Consider the following 27,215-nt stretch of genomic DNA (forward strand, 5'->3'; position numbering starts at 1 on the left):
TTGCAAGTCTTCAGTGGAGAGCAGATGGTTACTGACATTGCAGTTGACAGAATATTTAGCTACCAGAAGTTTGGGAAAAAATACAAAAAATTCTATTTTCAGCCCACTGAGGTCTTTTGATTTCTCAATTTAGCTCATTAGCATCTTTTTCCATATGCTTCCATGTAATCGTAGAGGAAAACAGTTGCTTATTTAGGAGTAGAAAGGTTTTGGGTGATGGACTCCTTTTTGTATTCTGCCGGCACATAGATCAGGCTTAACTGCTGCAGGTATATTGTTTTTTGAAAATATGCTGTGCCCAAAAACATCAAATGTACCCTCTGTTGCACTTGACAAAAGTGTTTGTACTCACAAGCATTTGAGTACTTGCAAAAGTACTCACACAGTAAAACAGGAAATTTAGAAGGGAAGTCAGGATATGAAAGACATTGCTTGAAAAAAAAAAAAAGTTGTTTTAGTTCATTCTTTAACAAAATTAATAAATACTGACAATCTGTAATAAGCTGCTGGCTAAGTGTTGAAGTACTAAATGAGTTTTTAATGACTGCAGAAGAAAACATGATGACTTTATAAAGTCTCATTCAGCTGCATTAATTGGCTTCTTGGTTTTGAATACATGAAACAATGGAATCTTTCAAGGCAATGCATCAACTTACGACTTTTTGTTCTGGTTCTAAAATATGAAATCTTTTGTGATTGATTCATGCCTCAGCAATTGAAAGAACATCTCTTAGGTTCAGTATATACAATACTTTGCGTGTTCTATCACTTCGGGCAGCCAGCCTGTTTTAAGGCAGTCTGTTTTATTAAGAACATAGTGCTTCTCTATTGGATTATGGATTCCATGTAACCACATCTTTACATAGTTCATTACTTTTAAAAATATTCTTCTGACATGTCACGTATGTAGTGGTTAATAACTGTAATCTGGTAAAAGTGAGCATTTAATGTCAATTGTGTATGTGTACATTTTTTCTAGTAGGCCAGAAAATAACAATGACTCTAGAATAAATAGTAACATTTGCAAAATGAATGACCTTTGATGTGTATCACTCTTTGTGTTTGTGGGGTGAAAAAGTAGGATGAAATTGGCAAGTGTTGGTTTTAGAGGCATTTCAAATTAAATTATTTGGGAGAAGCAGGTGAATAGAACTTCTCCTTGATTATTCTGAATCACTTCGTAATAATACAGCGTGTATTATCCAGGATTTTTAAAGTAAATTCTGTGTAAATGTTCTCAGTCCTAACACTATAATTATTTTTGGTTTTTAGCAAAGTCTGAAGAAAGCTGGGAATCCCCCAAACAAGTTAAAAAGAAGAAAAAAGCAAGAAGGGAAACGTGAATTTCCTGAGATGGACATGTGTTGCTGAATATTGTCATGAAGATTATGCTGTTTATGCAATAATTTGTGAACATGTACAGAATTTTATATAAATTTCAAACAATTTTTAAAAACAGAACTGCTGTGAACACAAACATCTTTAAAAAGGAATCAAATGAAAGTAACTTTATGATATAGCAAACTGAACATGCTACATTTGAAAGACATTCTGAAGAGTCTGTTTTTCCAACTTTTGGAGAGAGATCTTAATTTAAAAAAAACTGGTTTTACAACACAGTGCCCTGTTTACAACAGATTATACTCTCATCTACAGCTGCAGATAAAAGATTAATTTCAAGGAAGGGTTTTCTGTAAAAATAATCGTCTGTACAATAGTGGGTGTTTCTTGCCTCTCTTATGAGTGATGCATTAGAAGCACAGAATGTCAACCATTTGAATTTGTTTCATGCCTAAATCAAAGTGCTTTGATTAAATACATAATCTGCCATATCTTTACAGTAAATTGGTTAGCAAATCTGCTAGCTATTGCAGGAATCACAAGTGCAAATCATTAACCATTTGTACAGTCAGACCTTCACGGTTTATTATATGAAGTTAACACAATAAAACTGCTTTAGGTTAAAAGTTTGAGAATGTGATTTGAGACTTGAGTATGGTTCATGAAGTTATTTTTTATAATGTCTATTACCTTACTTGAATTATTGAAGATAACAGTATATTTTTAAGAATGCAGTAATGTGCATAAAATTGGTTTGCTTCTTCATTCCCTACGGTTCTTGGTTGATTCAGAATCCTATCTAAAACCTGTATTCTTTCAACTTTTAAACTCATGGAATGAACTAAAATTAAACATTTCCTTCCCCTAACACTTGTTAACTTGCCATACCCAATTCTGTTGTCTGTATTACTAAAACTCTGAACAAAGCAAAGTGATTTTTTCACTCATAAATTATTTGGATTTCAGAGATATGTTGGAGAACTGGAGTAGCTTCAGACAGCTTTAATTGACATTGTCAAAAACAGTTATCAGGAACACATTTTTTTACTGCCTTAACCTGTAGTATGTCGAATGTGTCTAGACTTCTGGACAGGAGTTAGTGTTTTTATATTAAAAAAAAAAATTATGCAAGTAAAGCAGTTGTAAAATAAAGACCATTTCCCACTTGAAACTGTTAATTGAAATGGCATTGAAGATGTGTTGTCATTTTCAGGCACTGTAATGACGTGGTATTGAACTGGAGATGTGTTTGTGTCTGTAAGGTACATGCTCAGCCATGTACACTGTAAATAGCCTTTATGAAAATTGGTTTGATAAGGATGGTAATTAACATCACCTGGTAAGTTCAGTTAAAGAGTCAGGATTCTTTTCAAATGATTGACTTCCGGTTTTGTGGCACAAACAGAATTGTTAACAGCTATAACCCGTGGTACTCATCAACAATCATGCTCTTACTGTACTCAACTGCAGTTGGACACTATTGCAAAGCAAGAGCAGATAATGCAGCAAGCTGGGTTTAATTGTACTGAAAATGCACCTGCTAATGGAGAGCTTTCCTAATAAATGGATACTAACTTGCACAGGTATTAACTCCTGTATATCAGGAATGTGACACTCTAAATTGATTTGTTAAAATAAATTGAGCATATTGACAGTATTGATTTATTTACTGGGAGGGAGTAATGTTTCAGAGTGATATTTGTCATGATTCATGTAAAATAAATTTAGAACTGAACTACAGCTTTTCAATGAGTATCTGGAGGTAAACATGGAAAATAGGATATTATGAAATCATGCAGAGTCCTTTGCATGTAAATAATATTATAATTTTACTTGTCTTCATTGTAAAGGTTGAAAAATAACCTTTGAATTCAGGTTTTTAATGTATGTCCGAAATCTGTTTTCAACCTGTGTGTTATGCTAAGAGCCTCTTCATAGAAAATACAAAGATTTTATGTAATGAAAGAGACTGCCCCCAAGGACTTTCACTGCATAAATTCTTTTTTTTTCCTCTTAAAAATGAAATTGGTGATATTTCTGGGTTAGTCAAATAGCTTGTCATTCTGGAAAAAGAAACAAACTAGCTAAAACGTAGGAACCCTGCTAACTAACTGCTACTGGGAAGCAGGGTCATATTAAATACATAGCCTTCCTTTCAAAATGTTGTTACCTATTTAGCAGCACCTCTTACTGTTTTCTTCATGTGCAGTTTCAATGTCTTAGAAAGCAAAACTTGCTTTATTTGACATTCATTAAAGAGGTAGTAACTATATCATATTGTCTATAAATAGAAACTTGGTTATCTATGTACTGTCATGTTTCTATGATTCAAGCAGTGGTTAGTCTTAATGATACACTGAATCCAGGCTTTGGTACTTGGATAGAGCAAAAAACACCATTTAAAGAAACTTAAATCATTTTTTTTCTTTTTTCTTTGGGTTTTTTTTCTGTTGTTGTTGAATGCATGGAATGGTTTCATAAATCCAATATGTTGTTTTTTTCTAAATACTCTGGAATTATTTGTATGTGTAATTTAAACTTGTGATGATGTGTAATTGGATAGTCATGGCATATTTTTATTTCTTTTGTGGGGAGGGAAAGGTGTACAGAATTCATGTGTGCTTGTTACAAAGGTAACTGTGCATTGGTTTGGAGGGGGGTGAAAACTGTATTTCTGATGCCCTTTTAAAAGTCTAAAGAAAAAAGTGCAAGTGAAGAGCACTACCTTTAATATTTACTAAGAAAGAATGTACATATTAAAAGCATTTCAAAATTTATAGAAATATTGCTAGTACTGTTGTGTTGTAACTGAATTGTATCTCATTTGAAACTGCCCTATTAATAGTTCCTAGCCATGGGATTTTCCTGCGAATGAGGCTTTTGAAAAGTGCACACATCAGAGTACATGGTTTAAGCAGATTTTCGTCTGTTATTAATCGTAGTTGTGCCTTTAACTAAACTAGGTTGCCAGTCAAGATATCAGCTGTTAAAAATTGCAGGTCTCTCACAGACACTTGTACCTGTGAGTCTTCTCAGTGTTCAGTGTGACCACTGATTAAAAATGAGCAGTTCTGTTTTTTCAGGCCAGTACTGAAAGATTTCTTCATTGTTCTGCTGTAGCTGGAAGGGAAAAAATCCTGAAAATTTAATTGCTTCTTAAAATATTCTGCTAAAAATATTTTACTGTTAAAATTCTGGGTGAATTGCTTCATTTAAGAGCAAGGAGCATCAGCAAAATGAATTGGTGGGGGGGGGGGGGGGGGGGGGGGGGGAGCACCAGGAGGGGCTGTGTGACTGATAGTTCTTAACTTGAAGGTAATGTGGCAACACAATGGATTTTGCTCGCTGCAGGACTAACAGAGCTGCTGTTAGTTTGGATGGACGTTGGGAGCAAGGTGGGATGATTTCTGTTTTTTCATGGGTGGGGGGTGGGAATTACTGAATTACTAAAACTGACCTCTGTAGTGGGTCCCTTCAGTTGAGGGAACTGTTGAACTTCTGCTCTTTTGAATTTCTGGCTGTTTGTACCAAGCTGAAGGTTTCTGGTTCGCTGAAGACTGGCTTCTTAACTGAGACTGTGTTGTCCTTAATGTTGGTGTATTCTGAAAAGTGCATTTAAAACTCTTAACATGAAGCTCATGGTTTCAGGATTTCATACAATACTCTTGAAAAAAACATGCTTAGGAACATCTGCAGCTAAAACCAAACACATTTTTTGCCTTATTTGTAGCATTAAGTGATCCCTTAACTTGGCTCAGTATTTTAATGCAGTTCATAACTTCCATTTCCTTGGCCAACCTTACCTATGTAGCTAACAAATAAAGTCATGCCTTTAGCTATGTCTGCAAACAAAGCTTGGGATGGGAGAGAATTCGTCTCTGTTGTGATTCTGTAACTTGGACTCACTCTCAGGCAGCCAGGCTTTAATATGTCTTTTGAAGAGGCATGGCACCCAGGAGACCAGTGCCAAGTAGGAGCTGTATCGACTGCTGTCCCTCTGCTGCTGAGGGGCTGCACATGTATCTAAGGACATGTGCAAGCTCTGCTTCTGCTTTCAGAAGTCTTCAAGGCACTGTGAAAGATCGGTAACCTCACGTTTTCACCTGTTCACAGAGGCAGCTAGTAAATGTGTAAAATACCTGCAGCCATGGCTGAAATTACTGCAGTGTTAAGTTTTTTTGAGAAGGGACAGATTCCAGGGAAAGCTTCCATGGAGGGTGAAGAACCTAAGGCGTGCTGGGACTTTTTCAAGAATGCTCTTCTGAAAGCACAAAATCAGTTCCTCCTCTTTAGAGATAAGGGATGTAGGAGGAGCAAGAGCCCCCTTGGCTTAACTGCAAGCTTCTGAGTCTGCTCAAAAGCAAAGCATACCAGAGATGGAAATGTGGATAAATACTCACTGAGAACTATGTGGACATTGCCAGGGTGTGCAAAAATGCAGTTAGAAAAGAAAAAGCTCAAATTGTGTCAAAAAATAGAAGATAGGGTTCTTTAGGTGCAGAAACAAGCAGAAACAGAAGGCAAATACTGTCCTGTTGATAAACAGGACAGGAGAATTAGTCACTGGCAATGCTGAAAAGGCAGAGGTTCTCAACACTTCCTTCACCTCTGTCTGCACCAGCAGTGCTGGGCCCCTGGCCTTGGGACCAAAAACCCAGGCTGCTGCAAACACAGGTCCAGCAGTATCAGTGAAGGAAGAGTGGGGGGTCAGTTATTACAGGAGCTGATGTTGCAAGGCTGCTCTCCATAATCCTTGGAAATTTGTGGACTCCATGGAATGTCAAAAGACTGAAAAAGGATAATGTACCCCCATCCACAAGAAAGGCTTAAAGGAGGATCCAGGGAATTTCAGCCCCATCGGTCTTGCTTCAGTCCCTGAGAAAACTATGGAACAAATCCTTCTGGAAGCTATCACAAGTCAGATGACACATGGGATTGGGAAAAGCCAACACAGATTGACTAAGGACAATTTGAGCTTGACAACCCTGACCACCTTCTGTGACAAAGTAACCTGCTTTGTCGATGTGGAGTGGGCAGTGGACATTGCCTGCCTGGATTTCTCCAAGGCTTTCAGTATGGCTTCCCACAGCCTCCTCCTGGAGAAACAGATGGGCTGTGGTGTGGATGAGTGCTCTGTGTAGTGGTGGGACCTGGCTGAGAGGCGGCACCCAGAGGGTGCTGGTCAATGGCTCCTTTTCAAATGGTCAGCGTGGCACGGGTGGGGTCCCCCAGGGATCAATGCTGGGCCCAGCGCTGTTTAATATCTTCGTAAGTGATCAGGAAGACGGGATCAAGTGTACCACTTGATGAAGTTTCCCAATGATACCGAACTGAGTAGGAAAGTGGACACTGTGGAAGAGAGAGCCATCCTGCAGGAAGATTTGGGTAGGCTGGAGAGTGGCTAGCAAGAATCTGATGAAGCCCAGCAAGGGCAAGCGTAAGGTCTTGCACCCATAAGGGAAAACATAACCCAGGTGTGCAGCACGGGCTGGGATCTACCCAGCTGGGGAGCATCTCTGTGGAAGGGATCTGGGGATCCAGGTGGACAATCAGATCAATAGGAGCAAACAGTGCTGTGCTGGCACAGAAAGCCAACGGGATGTTGGGCTGCATCCACAGGGGCATCACCAACAGAGATCAAGAAGTCATTATCCCACTCTGCTCAGTACTCATCAGGCCACGCTGGAATACTGTGTTCAGTTTTGGTCCCTGCTGTGCAGAAAAGATGTGGACAGGCTGGAGAAGGTCCAGAGAAGAGCCACAGACTGGGAAGCCTGTCCCAGGGGCAAAGGCTGAGAGAACTGGGTTTGTTCAGCCTAAGAAGCCTAAGAAGACTTAGGGGAGACCTCATCACCATGCTCCACTATTTAAAGTGAAGATGGAGACTCCCTTTTTACAAGAAGTCACATGGAAGAGGCAAGGGATAATGGGTACAAGTTATTCCTGAGGAGGTTCCAATTGGACACGCGAGGAAAATTTTTCACAATGAGAACAATCAGCCATTGGAATAATCTCCCCAGGGAAGTTGTGGATTTCCCCAACACTAGAGATTTTTGACATTTGGCTGAACACACTGCTGGGCTGTCTTATCTCAACTGTGCTTTTGCCAAGAAAGGTTGGATCAGATGTTTCTTGTACTGTACCTTAAGAAAAAAAGCAATGGCACAACCAAATGCCGTAAGGCTGGCCAGTTACACTACTGTATTGAGTGCAGTAGAATTACAAACAGAAAACTGACTACTATAAAATTCTACGTGACTGCTTGCTACCTGTCTTTCCATAAGTGGTTTGGGTTTTTTCCTGTGATATACATAAAATGCATCTCAAGAATTGTATTTCTGTCAACCAAATTCTACAGCTATCAAGGTGATTTTCTCCAGAAGTTTGAGGCTTTGACAGGCCCATGTGTTCTTCAAAGAATCTACTGCTTTAGGTTACTGCAATGTTAAATAGTATCCTTTTCATAAGCACCACCATGTGGTTTCTGAATTAAAGAAGACTGTAATCCATCAGTGATAATGTGAGGTAGAATAAAACCTATAAATTCAGTAATAAAAAAGGCTGTAGTCTTGGCCCAACTGAGTTTTGTCAGGGGCAATTTAGGACAGGGCAGCTGCCTCAGGTGCCTGTTTCAAGTCATCTGTTACAAGTAACCCTGTTATGCCAGCATCATCTTTCATTTGACTTTTGAAGTATGTTGTTCCAGTTTTGTGCCTTAGTTACACTGGCTTTTAAGCTTGGCTGCAAATTTAAGAGTCTTTCAATCGCTTTAAAACTCTTTCAGGTTAAACTCTCTCTCCATGAACTCTTGTCTGCATGGTCTGAGTAGCCACTTCAGGAAGAACCGAATCTGAGATTGCACGGTGACTCTCGCAGAGCAGTGGCCAACACCCAGCAGCAGCAGTGCCAGCTCACCGTCATCCGTGCCTGCCCTGCCCCTCTGACTGGCCTCCAGCAGGCACAAAGGCGGCTCTTAAATCAGGTGAGGGCTGTGGCGATACTTGAGAGCTATTCTCACTCCAGCTGGCTCTCTGGTATTTCTGCTCTAAGTCAAGTCTGCAGCCTGCATAGAGTAGGGTTAACATTGGTGTTAAGTATGAGACTTGCACAGTTGTCTTTAACAGGTGAGGGCCCACCTTCATAGATACCATCTGTCACCATCATGCCTGGCTGATTGTTTTTAAAATACTTTAAAATCTTAATCATAGTGGATATTTTAAATATTTTCTCCTTTTTTGCTGGAATTCTTTTCTGCATTTTCCAGGGATGGAGGTTCAAACAGCAATCTGCTCTGAACTAATGTGATTAGTTAATTTTTTTTTTGAAAGGAGAACCTGTCTTTTTAATAAACAAAAATAATATTACTTGGACTTGACCTGGGTATTGAACACTTCTGAACAGTAGTACTAGTAGTAAAAACTATTTAAGTGCTTTTCTGGAGTGGGCTCAGCACTTGATAGAATTGAGCTGGCAAATCAATACTGTGCTATTTTATATTCGTGTACTACAGACATGCAGTTCAAAGTCATCCAACTCATGCAGCCTGCTGTTAACTGTGGAACTTCTTTATGAGGTTTCAGGAGCATGTCTGTTTCTGTGAGCCCTTAGCAGGCATGCAGAACAGCAAATTTAGTGACTGTTTTTGTAATGATGAAAACACTTTAACTTGTATTGCCTTGAATAAAAAAAATACTTTGTAGAGATGCATAATTGAAGGGCTCCAAATCCTGACACAGGTAGTTGAGAGGGTTTTACATACCCAAAGGTTGCCATGTGTTTTGGATTTCTGCAATCACATCATGTGAATGCCAGACTATGGTCAAACTTAGTCAGAAGCCGTGTGTGTCACATCAGAAAATAACTTTTTGCCTGTTTCACTTTGAGGCAGAACATCAGTTGTGCAGCGCAAGATCAATATGGGAAACCAGGATTGCAAGTGCTTCACTTTACATTAATAATTCCATCTAAAAATCTTGGCTTTGCACTAGTATGCCACTGGAATTTGTGCCACCAGAGAACATTGTGCTGGAACACATTTTCTTATGTGAACGCTTAATATAATGTTACCATCTCCTGAGAGCACCACACGTTATCTTTCACAGAGTGTTTCACATGATACAGTTTGAGGCTCTAAACACTTTAGACTTAACCATTGCAAATATTTCTTGAGCAGTCCACCTCAAAGAAGATATTTTAACTGAAGTTTAACTGAAGAAAGAATTCCCAATTGCGAATTTTAGTTCTTTTTTTTTTCTTATGGGAAATCAGCAGCTCAGCCCTGCTCCAAATGAAGTGAGCTATCAGCAGGGTGTTCTGTCAGGGCTTTAAGGATGTCTCCATCAGCATCAGCGTGGTAAAACTCTCTGTGAGGGGTGCTGTCTTACAAATACGAAGCTGTGCTATGTAGCAGTTAAGTGGTTTAAAGGCTCATATATATTAAACATCAAAAGGGAACAGGAAGAATGTGCAGATTTGCATTTTCAAACCACGTTTGGGTTTGGAGAATGTAGTGTTGGTGATCAGTGATTTTTCCATTAAAAATTAAAAGAAAGTTCTCTACAAAGTGACAAATGTGTATCATTTTGGTCTGCAGAGATGGGGTTTCTGAATGCTAATACTAAACCTCTGGTATTCCAAAGGTTTATACACAGGTGTTTGACACCAAATGAGTTACAGTGGAGATGATGAGTTACAATTGTGTCTTGACTGCAATTACACTTTCTCTGTGCCTTTACTTATTGATTACTGAATACCACTGTGATTTGGGACATCTCTGCAATGCTGGCTCAGTCAGGATTTCCCAAAGTTGCCTAAGGCTATAATCAAACATGTCCCGATGAGCATGCCTATAAAACGCTTTACAGTCACAGTATAGTAATATACATTGATAACCTATATTGGAACACAGCAGAAAGCAGTGTGACTGTGAGACATGCTTTTGAAGTAATATTTATACTGCACTTGGAGATCAGCTGGCAAGTAATGCTATTACAGTAGAATTATATTGGTATTTATTATGTGATTTACCATACAAAAAATTAATATTAGAGATATGACTTAAACAATCAGTGTTACCTCTGGCATTAGATATCTTAGGAGGACATTTTGGACAATGTAATGAAGAGAAGCCAAGAGTATTTTTGGTTCTTATAATTAGGGGAATATTGGCAGCCTTGATCTTTTTTTTCTTTAGAAGAAACAATATAAAATATACAGTATTAGCTGCAGTCTCATCCTCCACACACATACACATGGTACTGGTGGCTCCATCTTATGTAGCTTTAAATCTAGATTTCCTAGCTGCATTTCCTAATACATACAATAGGTTCATAAATTGGAATAAACTTAATACAATTAAACTTTCTGCACCATCAGCACTGTACAAAAGTGTTTCCCTTGCTCTTGAAGTAGTAATACCATCAGTGCTGTATCTCTCCACTTCATGAAGGACATACCACAGACCTGTAATTACTTAGAGCGTATATGAAAGGTTACACTGCGTGTACAGTACTTGCAGTCTGCCTCTGCAGAAAAAGGCACATATTGGCTGTGTTTGAATTGCTATCATAAGCTCAGCAAATCAGTCATCAAGGGGATTGAGGACAGACAGCTGAAGGGGACAAACCCAGCTGATATTTTCACAGTAGAAAATATAGGAGAACCAGCTCCTATGGCATGCTCTGCAGGCTTGGCTGGAAAGCAATTGATCTCCATTGGTGACTCCATAATAAGCTGTGGATGGGTAAACAAGCAGAGGATGTGACACTGTGAGAAAGTTAAGTGTTTTTTTAGCATAGAAAACAATACATATGAGACTGGAAGTTTCCATAATGTTCCAGAGGCAAACCTCTGTCTGCAGTGAACACTGTGGAGAACTGGATAGCATGTCCTGGAGTTTGCTCAAGAGTCCAGCAGACTTGGAAGAGAGCAGGAAAAGAGGGATAATTCCACAGATATTCAAAGTAATGAGGCTGATGCTTTTCGCTGCTTTAAAGTTGGTGGTGGCTCGAAGCTCCAGATTTTGGCACGTTTGGCTTAATACACTAAAGAAGAAAGTGCACCTGGGGGAAAGTCTAGGCAGGTCCCCAGGTAAAGTGGTGAGTTACTGCTTGAAACCTGACTGGCATCTGAAAATCTGAAACTGGGAAGTGTTTGCTGTGTAAGTTACAGGCAGTAATAAATTACAGTTATGGAAGATGTGTTGTCTTAATTCCTCTTGACTGCACTTAAAATCAGTATTGGTTCTCAAAAAAATAAAACAAAACACAATTTATCACTACACTGAGATTGTTGATAGAAGACAAAATGATCATGACTTCTACTAGATATAACCAACAAAAATCCAAACAAGTATGTAAACAAAACATGCTTGATGATCAAATCGGGGGAGGGGGGAGAATATCTACATTCTTTTATATTAAAAGAAAAAAAAAGTGATTTTTTTAAAAGAGACGGGAAAACCCATAATCGCATAATGAAGAAGGGAATTAAATCTGGCAACATTCCCAGTGTTGAGCCATACTCAAATGAATCCATAAATTAAACATTAACTAATCTAACTAATGGAACTAAAAGGAAGTAAATGCTATTTGATGTATATTAGCTTTTCTTAGAAGGTTTGCCTCTCCTATCAATCAAAGACCTGTGACCTCTCTGACTGCAAACTCAACACAGTATTAAAAACTGTCACTGAGATTTCCTTTGCTCAAGCAATCTGGCAAGCAGCGAGACTGCTGGCAACACAACAACCAATTTATCCAACAGCCCTGTCTCATCCTTGTGTGGTGTACTTTATGTTCTATAATTGGCTACAGATTATGGATAAAATGTCCCAGTCAGTTTAATACGGTGTCCAGCATAAGGATTCAGGCCAAAAGACCAAAAAAACTCCAAGCATGACCTTCCACTGGGTCGGTGTAGTAAAAGGCCAAGTGTAAATCTGGGGATGTTTTAATCTGAGGAGCGAAGAGGAGTGGGAATACAATCCCAATACTGCATCCATTGATTAAATGAATACTGTTATATCTGATGCCTGCAGTTTTAAAGGCTTGTACAAAACTGTCTAGATCCCCACACTGTGAGAGAAGCAATAAACATACTTAAAGGACTGAAAGCAGTGTCTGAGGAGCAGAAAATTAATTTATCAAAAAGACTCGGAGAAGAGTTTATGTGGAGTAGAAATTACTAGGATATGAGGTGCTAAAGGGCTCATTAGCCTGGTGGAGGAAGAGATGATGAGTTTCAGTTGGATACAGGACCCCTGCACCTACCAATGTCATTGATAACAGTTGCAATTAGTGGTGATGTCTCCACTTCTCAGTATCTTCAGGCATGCTGAGCCAGCAGGGGAAAAGCCAGGAGAACTAAAGCTATTACAGAAATTTACAGACTTCCCAAGGCAAAAGGAGAGAGTTCTTTGTTGTTAAGGTACTGGCAGAACCAGGCTGTAACTCCAGTGTAAACATCTCCTGCAAGGCAAAACGTGAGCCTCTGGCAGCCCTGTGCAAAAGTGCTTAAGAAAGAACAGCACGGGCAAGGGAGAGGAGAATGGGAGTGGACACAAAAGAGCCACGTACTTTTGGAAGCAGGAACTCCATGTTGGAACAGATACACCTCTGAGGAGACTGCAGCCCATGGAAAGTAAATTGTATCTGAGGAAAATCTTCAAGAACATGTTACCAAATTGCCAATCTATTTTCCCAGCCTATTTTTGAGGTTTCTTGCAAATGTTACTGGTGATTTCTTCACATCCAAAATGTTAAAATTTATCTGTGAGGCTGGAATGAATGATAAGGTTGGAAGAAAAAATAATCTGAATCTCAGTGTACGCTAGAATTCACTAGCCTTCTTGTGAGTCCTATATCTTCAGAGTAAAACTGAGAGGCTTTCAAGTCAGAAAAGGGGAAAAAGAAGGATGCAGTAAAGCAAGCTTTTCCTCGGAGGACATTTGAGCTCTTGGCAGGGCAACATATCAAAATATTTTAATGACGTGTTTCTTAAAACCAGCAGCTTTAAAGTAGAATTATGAAGCTGTGGCCCAAAGAAGCTAGAGTAACAAATACACTTTACTATTGGGAATGAAAATATGTAAGTATATCCATTTTCTAAGATATTATAATCACTATATTCTATAAGACAAATCATGACAAAACATCCCAGCAGTGAGCTAAAAAGTTCCAGGCATTTCTCTCAACAATTTCTAAATATTTAAATAGAACTTTTAAAAGAAAGAAGAAATAAAAAAACCAAAACACAAACCAACCAACCATTTGTTGTCCATTGACTGGTGCTGAAACACAAGAATTTGACTAGCTCTGCAAGCAGTTGCACATCAAGCTGTGTCATTGCAATGGCTTTCTTTACAGGCTCTGTGTTCTGGGTTGTAACATGCTGGAGAAAAAATACTGTTCTCATTCTGATCCTTTTTACACAAACCAGGGGAATGAATGACCACTTGAATCCAATTTGAATCACAGCAGCAGTCCTATTTGATTGCATGTTGGCCATATTTGTGGTAGAGGGGTAGTGTCTGACTTTTATTGGAGGCTTTCTTCTTTTAGAAAGCTCAGGTGGTTTTTAAACTTCATTGCATTACATATTTCTATAGCTCTGAATACTTGAATCATTTACAGCCATCCTGAAACACAGATTCTGGAGCAAGCTGAACAAAACGACTCTTAAAATGGTTCTTTACTACAGTGAAAGTCATTTTCCCAAAGTTGTCATCTTCCTGTGCCTGAGGACAATTCCCAGACCTTGGTTTCTCGACAATGTTTAACCATTTTCTTATCTTAATTTAGCCAAATACAAAACAATTAACAATGCCTTTGTTCACTCTGGAGCACGTGGCTAATCCTGCAAGCAGAAGATGTGATTCCCTTGAGCTGCCCTTTTGTTCATGTGCTGTAGGCAATGCTGGGCAACAACGTAATTGAATTATTCAAAGCCCGTTGAACTATGCGGCACCACTTCTGTGGGCTGTGAGTACAGACAGAAGGTGGGAATCACAGACAGTTTGGAAGCCAACTGTCCCCTTCCAGCAATCTTGTTCAGACAGGAATTCAAAGGGTTGGGAAGTACCAGTAACCAATTTTAGTGAGCACTAGAAAGCACAAGAAAATGCTGAATGGACCAGAGCATCGCTGGGCAGGAGGTAGAAGTTGTCCCTGCAGTGAGAAGATCGGGGGGAGACATGGGGAATACAGGAGCAGAAGCAGGGCACAGACTATACTGGGTTTTGTTTAACAGCTTGCAGCACAGAGAACAGTTGGCAATGCAGCAAAGTTGGGCTGTGTCCCTTCCCAGCTGGCTAGCAGAGCTCTCAGGGTGTGCTGTGGGGAATGAGTGGCTGTATGAACTGGATTTAGTGATTTACAGCTCCACTGTGGTAAGGAGAGGCAGGCAGGAGCCATGAGCCTGCATTTTTTTTCTGGATACATCCCACAGCCTTCACGCTGACCAGCGGCTGAGCAAGGGTGTGTCAGCCCTTGACCCTGTGCAGTGTTTAATTTCAGCATTGAATGCTCTCTTGGAAAAACTTCCTACGATATGGATCCCACTGGAAAGATTATCTACTTTTTCAGCACAGCAAAAACAAGTGCTTGTAAGGAAGCTGTTGATTCTCTTGAGTTTGTCTCGCTTGCTGAGCAAGACAGTGATACCAGCCTTGTTCAAATTTTGATGAATAAAGATGACAATCTTGAGTATCTGTTTTACCTCTGGGAACCTTGAAAAACTCAGGTGTCATCCAGTTCAGAAGTTGCCCCTGTTGCATCTTAAATGATCTTCCACCATCAGGGTGTAAGATCAGGTATTCTGGATTCACAGGCACCTCTGTAACAAGTGCTTGCCATTTCTTGTTTTGTAAGGCAAAGTGCGAGACATGGAAGTTTTACTTACAGAGGCTGTGGTTGAGGAGGGTCGGTATCTGTGGCAATTCTCAGGCTCTGAAGCCTCCCTACTACCAAAATCTTGCCAAGCAAACCAAACCAAATACAGCTAGTTATAAATCAGGAGCGTGACATGAAGCCTGACGTTTCCTGATCTTTCCATCAGGCCTTTTGAATGGAAATTGATAATTATACAGGAAGCTGCTCTGAAGTGATTAGTGTTTCCTGCTCATTCTTTCTTCCTTTTTCTTCTGAGAATATGGAGGTTAAAGCCATTGATGGGAAATTATAAGCAAAAGCAGACATGCAGTTAATTTCTCCTTACAGAGACAAGGGCTGTGCTGGAGAATATCGTAAGCAGCAACTGCCTCTCACAGCTCCAGAACCTGGAGTTCCTCCTGCCCAGCTGCTAAAGCCCAGCTTGTTGTGCCCATCCCAGGCTGAGGGATGCAGCTGCTGCTTTCCCGTTTGCAGGCACAGGACCCCAGCAGGGACAGCTGCACAGATGGCCACAGACAAGGTGCTGCTTTTATTTGTGTGTCCTACATGAAGGACTCACAGAAGACCCAAGTACAGACAGACCAGCTGGTCCAGCTTGATGCTTGCAAGTGAATAACACCCACCCACCCTCTGATCACTCACTGATCCCCCCAGCAGCTGGCACTTGCTCCTTACAGCCCCCCCTGCCCAGTGTGGAGAGTGGAAACTACATAGAGAGATAGTGAGCAGGCAGTGTTTGGCCAGACTCTGCACAGGACTGACCTCTTTTATACACCTTTCTGTCTGATCCTCCCTGTGCTCCTTCCTGATCCCCCGCCTCTAATTATTCCCTCCCCTTTGCTCCTTCATGTTACAAACATATAATACTGGCTTCTCGCAAGTATAAAGGTAGATATCATATAATGTTAGAAATGCTTTTTGCTGTGTGGATGTAGTTTTCCCTCTTTTTAGCAAGAATGTTAGCAAGTGTGAGCAAGTAAGATAACCTCCAAGCGACCAGAGGATGAGGCCCGAGAAGCTGCTGATCAACACTTTGTCCAGGGAACAAAGGGGCCCAAAGGCTGCTCTGCCCGGAGAATGGGGGGGCCAGGGGGCCCCAGAGCCGCTATCACCGCTCCGCGCGGGGGGCAAAGAGGCCAAAGGTGCAATCAGCCCTGACTGTCTGGGGAATTAAGAGGCCCACTCAACTATCAACTCTCACCTAGCGAGCCCAAGCCTAAGAATCAAAAGAAATAAAACCGCAAGGCAGAAGAATACGCATGCTCTAAAAAGGCGGAACCAAGGAGGGGCCATGCAGAACAGCTCCTGGAAAAGTTTGAATATGCATAAGAACAGACAGTAAAAATGGCATAAAAAGGACTATCCTCGAGCATCAGGTGTGTTCTTGGCAGAGCGCCAAGGCACCCGGCCATTATCCCTTTGCTTTATTTTATGTGTCTCTTATTGTCTTTATATTTAACCCTTTAAATTCTCACAGGAGAGTGAACCTCGCTTTTCACATTCACAATCCCCTTCCTCTAATTATTCCTTCCAAAGTTTTGTAGACTCCCCTTCAAATATCCCAAACCCTCCCGTTCTTCTTGTTTGCCCCTTCTTATCAGTTACAAACTCCAAATGACCCTGTCGAAAGCTCCTCAATGGCCCATCAATCAGTAACCTGAGACTTTGGGTTTTATCATTGTCTCCCTTGTCTCTTTTCCACCAGGTTTGCATATGTGTGCCCTTGTTTATGGAATCCCCCTTAATTTATTGCCACCTTTGCTTTGAAAAGGTCAAGTCCTTGGTCAATAGACCTCATGAAGCAAATGCTCTTACCTTCCACAAGGTATGCCTATGCAAAGGTTTCATCGTTAAATTTCCTACTCTCTGGTACTAAAGGACAAGGTCTCTCAGGGCTACGTCGAGATAGTCCAGACCTCACGGGTTGTGATTTTCCTTTGGCCAGCTGAATATTTGTTTTGTCTATACTGATGTTTCATTTTACAAGAATTTTACTTTCATATTTGAATATGAATCTTGAAAATACTTGGCTTGTGCATAGAATCCAGTCAAAATTATAAATTCAGTGCCAAGTGGCTTTTCTTTTCATACACAAAATCCCTGCCAACCCCCTGAAAGTTTTATAAGGACAAACTAACAACAGAGGTTATGTAAAGTTCCTACTTAAAGTATTTTTAATTTAATTTACTATAGTGGCTTTACAAGTAGGGATAAAGCATAGTTAGCAATGTTCCTCTGTGCCAAGTGAGCTTTTATCTTGAAGTTCCTGTTCTGTGCAGATGTATGTATGAAATAATGAAGAGCCCCAAAGCAACCATATAGGGAAGCATTGGAGTACTTTTCAATGTTATATTTTGATGATAAATTGTGGAATTTGGTAGCAAGCCAAGATGGATGGCAGTAAATAAATTATGCTTAGGGTCAGGGTAGACATACAGACATCCTGACAGGATTTTCTTCATTATTTCATCTAGAGGACAGTGCAAGCCTCAAATAATAAAACATGAAAAGTCAGCTGCTTGGTAGGAAGTTTAGCTCAAATCTGCATCAGTGCTTGAATATGCAGGACGGGGTCCTTCCTCCTAATGCTGTGTGTCCTCCCACCATCAGGGCACTAACTACAGGTAGCGGCAGTGATCTTAATGTTACCTTTTATATCAGTTACACGAGGAAATTCCAGCCACCCCAACAGCAGCAACTTTGGGAGCGGATTAGGAGGGCACTGTGAAAGAAAACAAATGTTCACAGCTTCAGAACTTGGGGTAAATTCAAAGCATTCCATTACCTCCTCCGATAATATCTTTCCTTATAGAGAAATAGAGTTTATTTCTGCCACTCAAGAACTGCGAGACGAACTACAAGCTTTGCCAAGGAAGCGCCGAGCCAGTTCGCCCTCACCGGGCTCATTCCAAGCGCAGCCAGCGCGGCGGGGAGCGTCCTCGGAGCTCGGCCCTGGCCGGGCACGGCCGTGGCCAGGCTGCCAGCCCGCTGAATTCTCTGGACTTCGCATCCCGAACCCCTCCCGTGCTTAGGCGCGGCTGCTCCGCGCTGGTGCTGCGGACGCAGGTGTCCGCAGGGCCCGCTGAGCTCCCTCCGCCCCCCGGGCTGGGGCCGTCCCTCCCGGCGGGCGGGACCGAGAGCTCGGCCCGGCCCCAGCCCGGCCCCGCCCCGCGGAGCGGCGCGGACAGAGGCGCGGAGCCGGAGCCCCGAGGAGCCGTGGAGATGCTGGGCTCGCCCTGGGCGCGCTTCTACTCTAACAGCTGCTGCCTCTGCTGCCATGTCCGCACCGGCACCATCATCCTCGGCGTCTGGTACCTGGTAAGCATGTCCCTCGCTGCGGGCGCTCGGCTCCGGCTGCAGGGGCAGTCTGTGAGGGGCTGCTCCGTGGATGGGGATGCCGATGGCAGCAGCTCGGGCTGCCCAGGCGGGTTTCGGAGGGAGCCGCGTTGTTACAGCAGCGTAATGCGCGGGCAGCGCCGCGCTTCCCGCCGCGCATCCCGGCGGGCACAGGCACAGGCTGCTGCCTCGGCTCTGCCGAAACTGGGGCATGGAGCATGTGCGTGTTCAGGGGTCAGGGCAGCGGGGCTGGGCGTACAGTGCGCGGGCAGGCTCGGCAGGGTCTCAACCAAAAAGCTGTTTGGGGATTGAAAATGTGATTCGTGAAGACCCCTGGAGTGAGGATTTCCCCCCAAACTTCGGGGCGGTGCGTCTCAGGCCGGGGCTGGCTGTAGCACACGGGCCCCGCCGGTGCATTAGTTCCAGTAAGGCTGCCCGGCCCCTGGCCATACCGCGCAGAAAGTCATGTTTTATCATCTCTGGTCGCTGCTTCATGAAGCAGTCGGGTGTTCTTGTCGCTGCTGTCCCCTGTGTGGCAGGTAATCGTTCGGCAGTAGTGTTTTGGGCGGCGTGGTAGGGAGCTGAAACCTTCCATGCGTCTGTTCGCAGGTACTAGAAAGACATCTTTCCTCTTCCAGGATTACAGGACGTGAGTGAGGAATTGACCCTGGAGGCTCCAGGGTTACCATCAGTAACCAAAGGCTGCTGGGCACCCAGTTATTTGGCCTGGGGAAAGACTCGGTGAGGAGGAGCCACATTAAGCCCTCCGTTCCTCTCAGACAATTGCTTCTCCATCGCTTGCAATGTAGGAAAAGCAGTTTTCCCAGAGCTGGGCCAGCCATAGTCGCGGGGTTTGCAGAATAAAAAGAAATCTTTTTTTGCTGTATGTAACGTAGATGCACTTCTCAGCCTTCTCAGCCTCCTGTTGGTGTGAGGAATCAGTCTCCGTTTGATGGCAAGGCTGTTCAGAGCTGTTTACCAAGCATCATTTTTCAAATGATTGCAGACGGAAGCAGATTAGACCCGGGCTCATTTGCTAACTACTGAAATTCCCTGCAGAAGCAAGTGAAAAATGCAGGGCTGGCCTCCACTATAGGACAACTCATTAAATAAATTCAGCCAGTGTAATAAAAAAGCTAGCTTGACATTTGTATCCTAGAAATCATATAAAATGTCCTATGTCCTGTAAAATACATATTTCACCACTGAGAAAATTGTGCATTAGTTGAACCATTTCTTGGTCCTGGTTTAATAAAATATGGTTAATGGCAACATCCACTGCCTGTAGTATCTACAATACTGACAGTATTGAAAAAGATGCCTCTCTTTGCCTGGCTGCAGTGAAGTTTTGGTAAGTTGTAATATGACCTGAAAGCTTTTGAACATTTCTTCTAGGGTGCTTATTATTTCTTTCTGCCTTCAGCTGAATGAAGCCTTTTCACATTGGCTCCACAGAGACAGGGATACAGATATTTTAGCTGGTTCAGCAGACCTAAAGTTATTCGAAGAAGAGGGAAGTGCATCACCTGGGCTTGGATACAAAGAAAAGCCTGATAGCTTTTTAGACTGTTATCTAATCTGTTATTAACATTTAAATACCAGTGGGCCAATTTCACATAGTATTTTACTGCAAAATCTGTTTTGAAATTTCCTTTCCTATGAGCAGGTGTTTCCTGATTTACACCTCTTGCTTCTTTTGCTTTCATAACTTTTTCATGGTGGATTTCTAAATTACTTCAAACTGATACGATACACATTTCTTTCTGTGCTTTCTTCTCTATTGCAAGTATTTGAATTTTAAATTTAATCAGTAAGAATAGATATTTAGATGCATGTAGATAATAAATGCTAAACCTTTTTGATCACTTATTATGTTAGGAAACAATAAGTAAGGAAGGAGTAGCTCCTTGAATGAATGGCCCTGGTTGGAAGGTGTGGTTGACAAAGTCATATACAAATAGATTTTTTTTGGATCGGAAGAACAGTTATGGTTTGGTTACAATGTCCTATTGAGGGTTTACATAAAAAAAGATGTTGTCCTAGTGGCATTTTTTTTTTCTGCATGCATTTTGGGTGATTGCATTACTCCAAACCACATGTGACCTATGAGCATTACCTCGAAGTTCAAACAAAAGCCCCCTCTGATTTTTTGCCAGACCAACATGTATTCTGTATACTCTTTGCCATTATTCTTTAGAGGAAAGTACTTGAGGAAATCCATCAGCCTAGAGAATGAATAGTTTCCTTGTTGCTTTTTCATTTCTCACTGCCTGTGAAGTGTAAGTTTTATTAGTTCTGTGACCATGAATACAATGCTTCAGTAGTAGATGCAGCTAAAGAAGCTAAAAACAGTAGCTTAAAAGTTTCGGCAGACTTTTAACACAACATTTTCACATGTTGAACCAGTTTTGAGTTAGTATAATTTCAGGAGGCAAAATTTAATGTCTGAGTAAATGTGGAAAAATAGTGTCTGAGATGGAATGCATCTTCCCATAGCAACCCTCACAGTGCCATGATGTGCACTGGGAGCTGAAAAGGTGTTGATAACACACCAGTGTTTTGGCTACTGCTGAGCAGTGCTGGCACAGCATCAGTGCTGTGTCTCAACATTCCACCCACCCAGCAATAAGCTGGGGGGATCTTCAGTTTTAATGTTTTGACTGGGTGTTTGGGGTCCTACAAATAGTGGAGAGAGTGGGAAGCTGGGTTTACATGGAGTCATCAGTGCTGCTGTTGAGGACGCTTTCCCACAAAAGTAAGGGGCAGGAACAGTGTGCTTTTCCAACACAGGCAGAGCAGCCACAGACACTTGCAATGGTCTCATAACGTATCAATAGCTGGTAAATAAATATTTAACTTTGCTCTATTTTAGAACATAATGGATCTCAGAATACTAATGTTTCTATAGTTCTTGTGTTTCAGTAGTTTCTTCCTGGTAGAGCCATTGGTACTACATCTAGAATAATACAACACACTGCTGCGTGATATTGCAGTGTAGCATACATAATGCACTGTACATACTGTCACTGAGCACTGAGGTACTTCAGTGAAAAAAGTAACTTGTATAGGTTGGAGTAGCCAGGGGAAATTTCCTAAACAGAATATCTAATTAGGTTGCAGAATAGCCCACGCTTCAGGAACTGGTGTGTTGCCTTGGGGAGAAAAGCTTAACAAGGGGGTGCTGCAGTGTTAAATAGAAACATTATGCTGAGGATTAAAATGGCAGTAATATGGCTGCCTGGGGGTTAATACTTATTTCAAAGCTGAGGACCAGTTTGGTTTGGCTGGTTATTAATTTTTGGGGTTTTATCTGTCTGAGATGGACTTTACACTTCTCTGTATTATAACATGAAATCAGAGGTCACAATAGTAATGCAGAAACATTTTGGGGCACAAAAGTCTTGCAAGTGTTGTATTTAAAAAAAAAAAAACCAAAAAAAACCCCAAAACACGTGAAATTAGAAAGTCACTTCCAACAGCTTAGTTTTGTCACTGTGCTGTTCAGGGCAGTGGCAGTGCTGAAATGAGCCAACTTCAGTTCTGATCTCCAGTGGGTGCTGGAGTCCGGGGCAAAGCTGGCATTTCTGTTTCTGGGTGACCCAGTCAGTGCTGGTGAGTCAGAATAACAACACCCCTGTCAGTGACAGCATTTATAAACACAGTGTGTCTTCTTCCTGAGGAAATGGACTCCACTTTCCTTGTCTGAAACACAAAGAAGGAACAGCATCAGATAAGCTGACAGTGTCATGGAAGGATTTTCCACTCTCCTGGCAGTGGCGGTGGGATTTCTGCACACCCTGAGGACCCACTGACACCATCTAGGATAACAGGAATTCTGATTATTTCTGATGGACTTTGGTGAGGAGAAGATGAAATTTTAAGGTATCAGTTCAAACAAATAAACAAAGAAAGAGCCTTTGTTTTTGAGCTCTGTGTGCCCAGTGCCTCCTGCTACCTGCCTCAGTGCAGCAGTGCCCTGGGCTCAGGCCGCTCCTCCCCTGGTCTCACAGTCCCCTGGGAACCCCAGGAGCCATTGCCACGCCTGGGGAGCTGCTGCCCTCCCTCTGCACTCCCTGAGGTCCTCACACTGAGGGGCTAAAAATAAAAACTAATGGAAGGCTGAGAACCTTTTATAACCACAAGTTATCGAGTTGTGTGGCTCTCTGTGAAGGATGTGTGGTAAGAACATAAATAGAGCAAGCCGAAGTTTTTAGCTAGGGTAGCTTAAATGTTTGAGCTGCTATTTGTGGAAAGCTCAGCATGAATTGCTAGTTGTGACATTCCAGTTCTGGATTTTTCTGAATATACTGTCGAAAGCATGTCTAATATCTGTCTCTGTCCCAGTAATTTTTAAATAAAAGGATTGAATCCTAATGATGAAAAAATGTACTGGTAGTAGACTTACATTGTAAGCAAAAGAAGAGCACAGCATGCTGTGGTCTCACTGATTTAAGGTTGAACACCCTGACAAGATCAGTAGAGTGCACTGGATCTGATGTCAAAAGGAGAATGAAGATATGTATTTTGTGACTAGGCCATATTTATGTCCTGGTCTTTTTCAAGCCTCATGCAAAACAGCATGTGTGGCAATGTGCTTAAATACCAGCTAGGAGATTTCAGTAATCTTGGCTTACTTGGCAGGGGGTAGAGATCAGCAGTGACTGCTCATGTAAACAAAATATCCCTACACTGGATCCTTCCAAGCTGCTCCGTCTGCACTCCTGCAACCTTTACACTGGCTGAGACTACTCACATCAGCAAACTGTTGTAAGTGAGGGTCCCTTGAAGAGGGTGTAGAGGCCCTTTTAGGGAAAATAAATTCTAAGAAGTTCTTAATTATTTTCAAACCTGTGAGAATCAGGAGATTCTGAAAACTGAAAAAAGGACTGAAGTTGTGAAAAGGGCATAATTGCATGATTATAAAGCCTGATGTGTTATCTCAGTGCCAGGTTGTGGGAATTTTAGTGAATACAAATATGAGGCCTTGTGTTTTACTTAGAAAATTAGCTTGCTTTGTTTTTATATGGAATGAAGTGGGCTAAAAATAAAGGATTTTCAACGTCATGTCTGCATGAAGGGTCATAGTAGCCAGCTCACTGAAGGCCCAGTTCCTTCATATCATCCAGGGATGTCGCTTCTTGTGTTGTGCCAGTGTGATATGGCTGGGGGTTGGGTCAGATTATCCTGCGGGCAGCAGGAGCTTTACCACCTCCAGTGACAGTCCAGTACTGGTGGCACTGGGGAAAGAAGTCTGGCAGAATGGGGCCTGCTGTGGATTCCCCAGGTGGTTGCCCCTCCGTGGCCCAGACTTGGGCTGTATATTCAGGGAAAAGAGCTGGGTGGTGCCAGTGACATCCTAATAATTCCCACCCCTTGGTAGGAGATGTAGTGTCAGCAGCACGAGAAATTTCTCCACTAGCAAGTGAAGGTGTCATAATGTGAAATTACTTGAGATTCCCAATTCTTCTAATAGAAATGGCTGAATTGATTAAATATTTATGTCCCAAGTGCTATGTCTATAAAATGATCATTAGTTTTCCTGTTGTCTGTACTTCCCTTCATAAGATGAAAGACAAGATTGTGGAAAAAAAGTAGTAACATTCCCCAGTAACTCATTAGACTCTTCCTGTGCACATGCTTGCTTGTAGAGGAGAGTGGAGAGAAAACTCGGAATTCATTATGAATAAAGAAAAATATGAATCTAACTTTCAAAAGCTTCCCTGATGATTGATGTACATGTTGAATATCCAACTGAGACTGGAGTCAGAGGAGGTTCAGGGTATGTGCTTTTGGACTGGATCACATCCATTTCATTATCTTCAAGACCAGGGAGAAAAAATGACTGATTCTGCACACAAATATCTGCTCGGGGCCTGTATGGCATTTTCTTAACAAACTGAAAGCACATGTATGCATTCTAGGTGTGTCATAGCAAAGAATAAAGACCAATAATTATTATTATCATGAAAAAAATGATCTTATGTGAACGACCTTCTCAATAACCACATTCTGATTGTAACTCCTGTAGAGATACATTGTTAAATAACATTAACAGTTAATAGCTTAAAGAATGGCATCAGGAGACTCCTTAAGGAATTCTTCCCTGCTATGCACAAGAGTCGGTTGGTTTCTGCAGTGCCAGATCTTATCTTAGCTCCTTTCTCCAATGCATACTTCAGGCCCTCTTCAGTTGAATTACAAAATAAAGGAACGTATGGGAGGAATTTAAATTGCACAATCAATAAGATAGCTTGCAAAGACCCTAATCACTCACCTCTGTGTGACAGAATCCATCCCTGAACAGGCCAGAAAGTTTATCTGAGCAAAGGATGGGTTCGTATCCCAAGTTACCTGTGATTTCTCTTCTAGGTGAAAATAGCCAGATTTGTGTGTTTCCTGTGCTGCAGAGAGAAGTAGAAGCATCATTTTATTAGTCTGTCTCAGACTCTGTCATACATCAGTATGACATTAAAACATTTATTAAAAATGTTTTTTCTTGCAAAAACCTTGTAAGTCACTGGAGGGATAAAATTTCTTGTGTCTTTTGGGCAGCCCTTGCACTTACTGAACTGTTTATTAGTCTGTAACACAACACAAGGATTTATGAAAATGTCTTTAAGCTCTAATCCCCTAACAGGCAGTTTTTCTTATATCCCCAAATACCACAGTAGGATATTTCACAGAGTGTGTAATCATTGCAATGCAGCTGATAATCTGCATCAGTTGTCTCAATAATGGCACAGTTGTCTCATCTAATCAATACAATTATCAACTCAGAAATTGCAAACCTTTGTAAAATACCTTTTTTTTCTTACTAAGGCATTCAGTTGGATAATAAATTCCCTCCAGTGAGAAAACAGATGGTTGGTTGTAAGAGGAGCAAAGTTTATATAAATTATTGTTGAAGGAAAGAATCCCATTAAGAGTTCAGTATGCTATAATTACATTTGGGTTTTTATACAAAAAATCATGAATATATTTATAGAAAGGAGAGGAGGTATTATATTAATCAAGTAAAATGTGTTTGGAAGTTCTGTTGAAGGTTAATATGTATCTCCTAGTGAGCCAGAGGAGAACACATTAAGCTTCCTAAACTGATCGTTGATTAGACTGACGTCAGTGAAAATGCAATTAGTCTTATATATTCTTGGACATATGGAACGGATGTTGCAAAATAGCCAGGAATTAATTTCCTTGATTGCTTTCTTTTTCTCTTGTTTTATTGTGAGGCTTATGCTTTGACTGTAAAACTCTGAAAGTTTAAAGTGGCTGAGGCTTGAAAACGTGCAGGGTAATTTCTGTGCTGTTCTCCAGCACGGCTGGAGGTTTAAAGCCCCAAATCTCCAAACAGCAGAATAAGAAGCAAAAATGCACACTTGTGTCTGAAGGTGTGAGAGAGTGTTCCTGGTCGATGTGAAATGAATCTGCCAGGGAGGCATCACTGAAGAATTAATATGGACTTGAGCCTAGCACACTGTTCCTGGACCTCCTGTGGGTCAGCTCTTTTTCAGGTGTCTGCAGTCAGCTCAAACTACTGTCATCCTGGTACTCAGCCTTGAAAGGGGTTTTGAGAGTGCTGTGACTATTTTTCATTTTGTTGCTGGTGTGTGCTGAGCAAGGTCTTGTTCTATCCAGAGATATATTAAGCTACTTAAAACAGACAGGACAAATACTTTTGGCAGAACCACAGGTTTGTGGGAGATTTTCACCTTGGAGAGATGCATTTCCTAACAGTAAAACAGCTGTGGCCAGACAGACAGGCTACATGTGATTGTGTTCTTTACTATTTCGGTAATTATCTGTATTGTACCATCCTTTCACTTCCTTGCATAACTAAATCCCGGCCTTGGGTTGCAGAGTGCTTCAAGGGTGCACTCACTTGTATGGCTTCTGTGGATATTGCTTGTGGGGGCTACATAAGAGTAATGGATCAATGGTTTGGTGTGTTTTGGTGTTGGTTTTTTGGCTGTTTTTTTACTGAAGTGGTCACATGTGGCTTGCTCTCAAAACTGGAGCACAGTCCTCTCACCAGTGCAGTGGCACATGTCCAAAGAGGCTGGAGGGGACTCTGAGCACAGACAGCGCTGTTGTAGGCTGCTGTGGGTAAGACACTCCATGTGCTGGCCAGGGCCAGTGGATACCTGGGCAGTCCAGCCGAGGTAATCAGCTACAGCCGTGTTGCCTGGCCCATCCTCTGTCACAAGTCCAGATCTGTGCGAGCTGCCACAATGCATATCCCAGTCACATTTTAGCAGGTCTGCCCTCAGCCTTTCACAGTCACCTGCAAGGCTCAAACATGGATTTTTGTCAAGGACAAATGCAGAGACCAAACAAATCCCAACTGACCAGCTGAACAACCCTTTTTCTAATAAGTTTTTATTGCATACCATTTCTTTGCTAGTTCTCCACTGCATCCTGAACCAAGATGACCTTTAGGAGGAATTGTCAGTTGATCTGGCAATGATACAATTTGAACATGGGTATATGTGATTATATTTCCCCATTAATATTTCCCTAGAGGTCTTGCTGGGCAGAAGACCTCAGCAATCATTTTCAAGACTTTCCTTAGATACAGGTTAAATTTTCTTTAAATACAATGGAAAAGTAACAAAGACTCCACTGATAAATTTGTACACAAATAACTTATTT

General features: G+C 41.6%; 2 protein-coding genes and 1 long non-coding RNA gene across 3 annotated transcripts in view; 2 read left to right on the forward strand and 1 right to left on the reverse strand.

Moving 5' to 3' along the window:
- MTDH (metadherin) overlaps positions 1 to 4,118 on the forward strand; it is a 34,333-nt gene extending 30,215 nt beyond the window's left edge. The window contains 1 exon segment of the mRNA XM_039548947.1: positions 1,273 to 4,118. Within this exon segment, the coding sequence (XP_039404881.1) occupies positions 1,273 to 1,343 (71 nt within the window). The 3' untranslated portion in view covers positions 1,344 to 4,118.
- On the reverse strand, positions 2,311 to 18,097 carry LOC120409681. The gene is made up of 3 exons (XR_005601428.1): positions 17,880 to 18,097; positions 4,799 to 4,943; positions 2,311 to 4,461 (listed from the first exon to the last, which is right to left on the reverse strand). It is a non-coding gene; the product is annotated as an uncharacterized LOC120409681 (long non-coding RNA).
- Positions 18,098 to 18,382: 285 nt separating this feature from the next.
- Positions 18,383 to 27,215, forward strand: part of LAPTM4B (lysosomal protein transmembrane 4 beta) — a 66,732-nt gene continuing 57,899 nt past the window's right edge. Inside the window, exon 1 of the mRNA XM_039548997.1 lies at positions 18,383 to 18,548. Coding sequence (XP_039404931.1) covers positions 18,453 to 18,548 — 96 coding nt within the window. The 5' untranslated portion in view covers positions 18,383 to 18,452. The remainder of the gene's footprint in view (positions 18,549 to 27,215) is intronic.

Source organism: Corvus cornix, chromosome 2, assembly GCF_000738735.6.
Source record: "Corvus cornix cornix isolate S_Up_H32 chromosome 2, ASM73873v5, whole genome shotgun sequence".
NCBI lineage: Eukaryota > Metazoa > Chordata > Aves > Passeriformes > Corvidae > Corvus > Corvus cornix.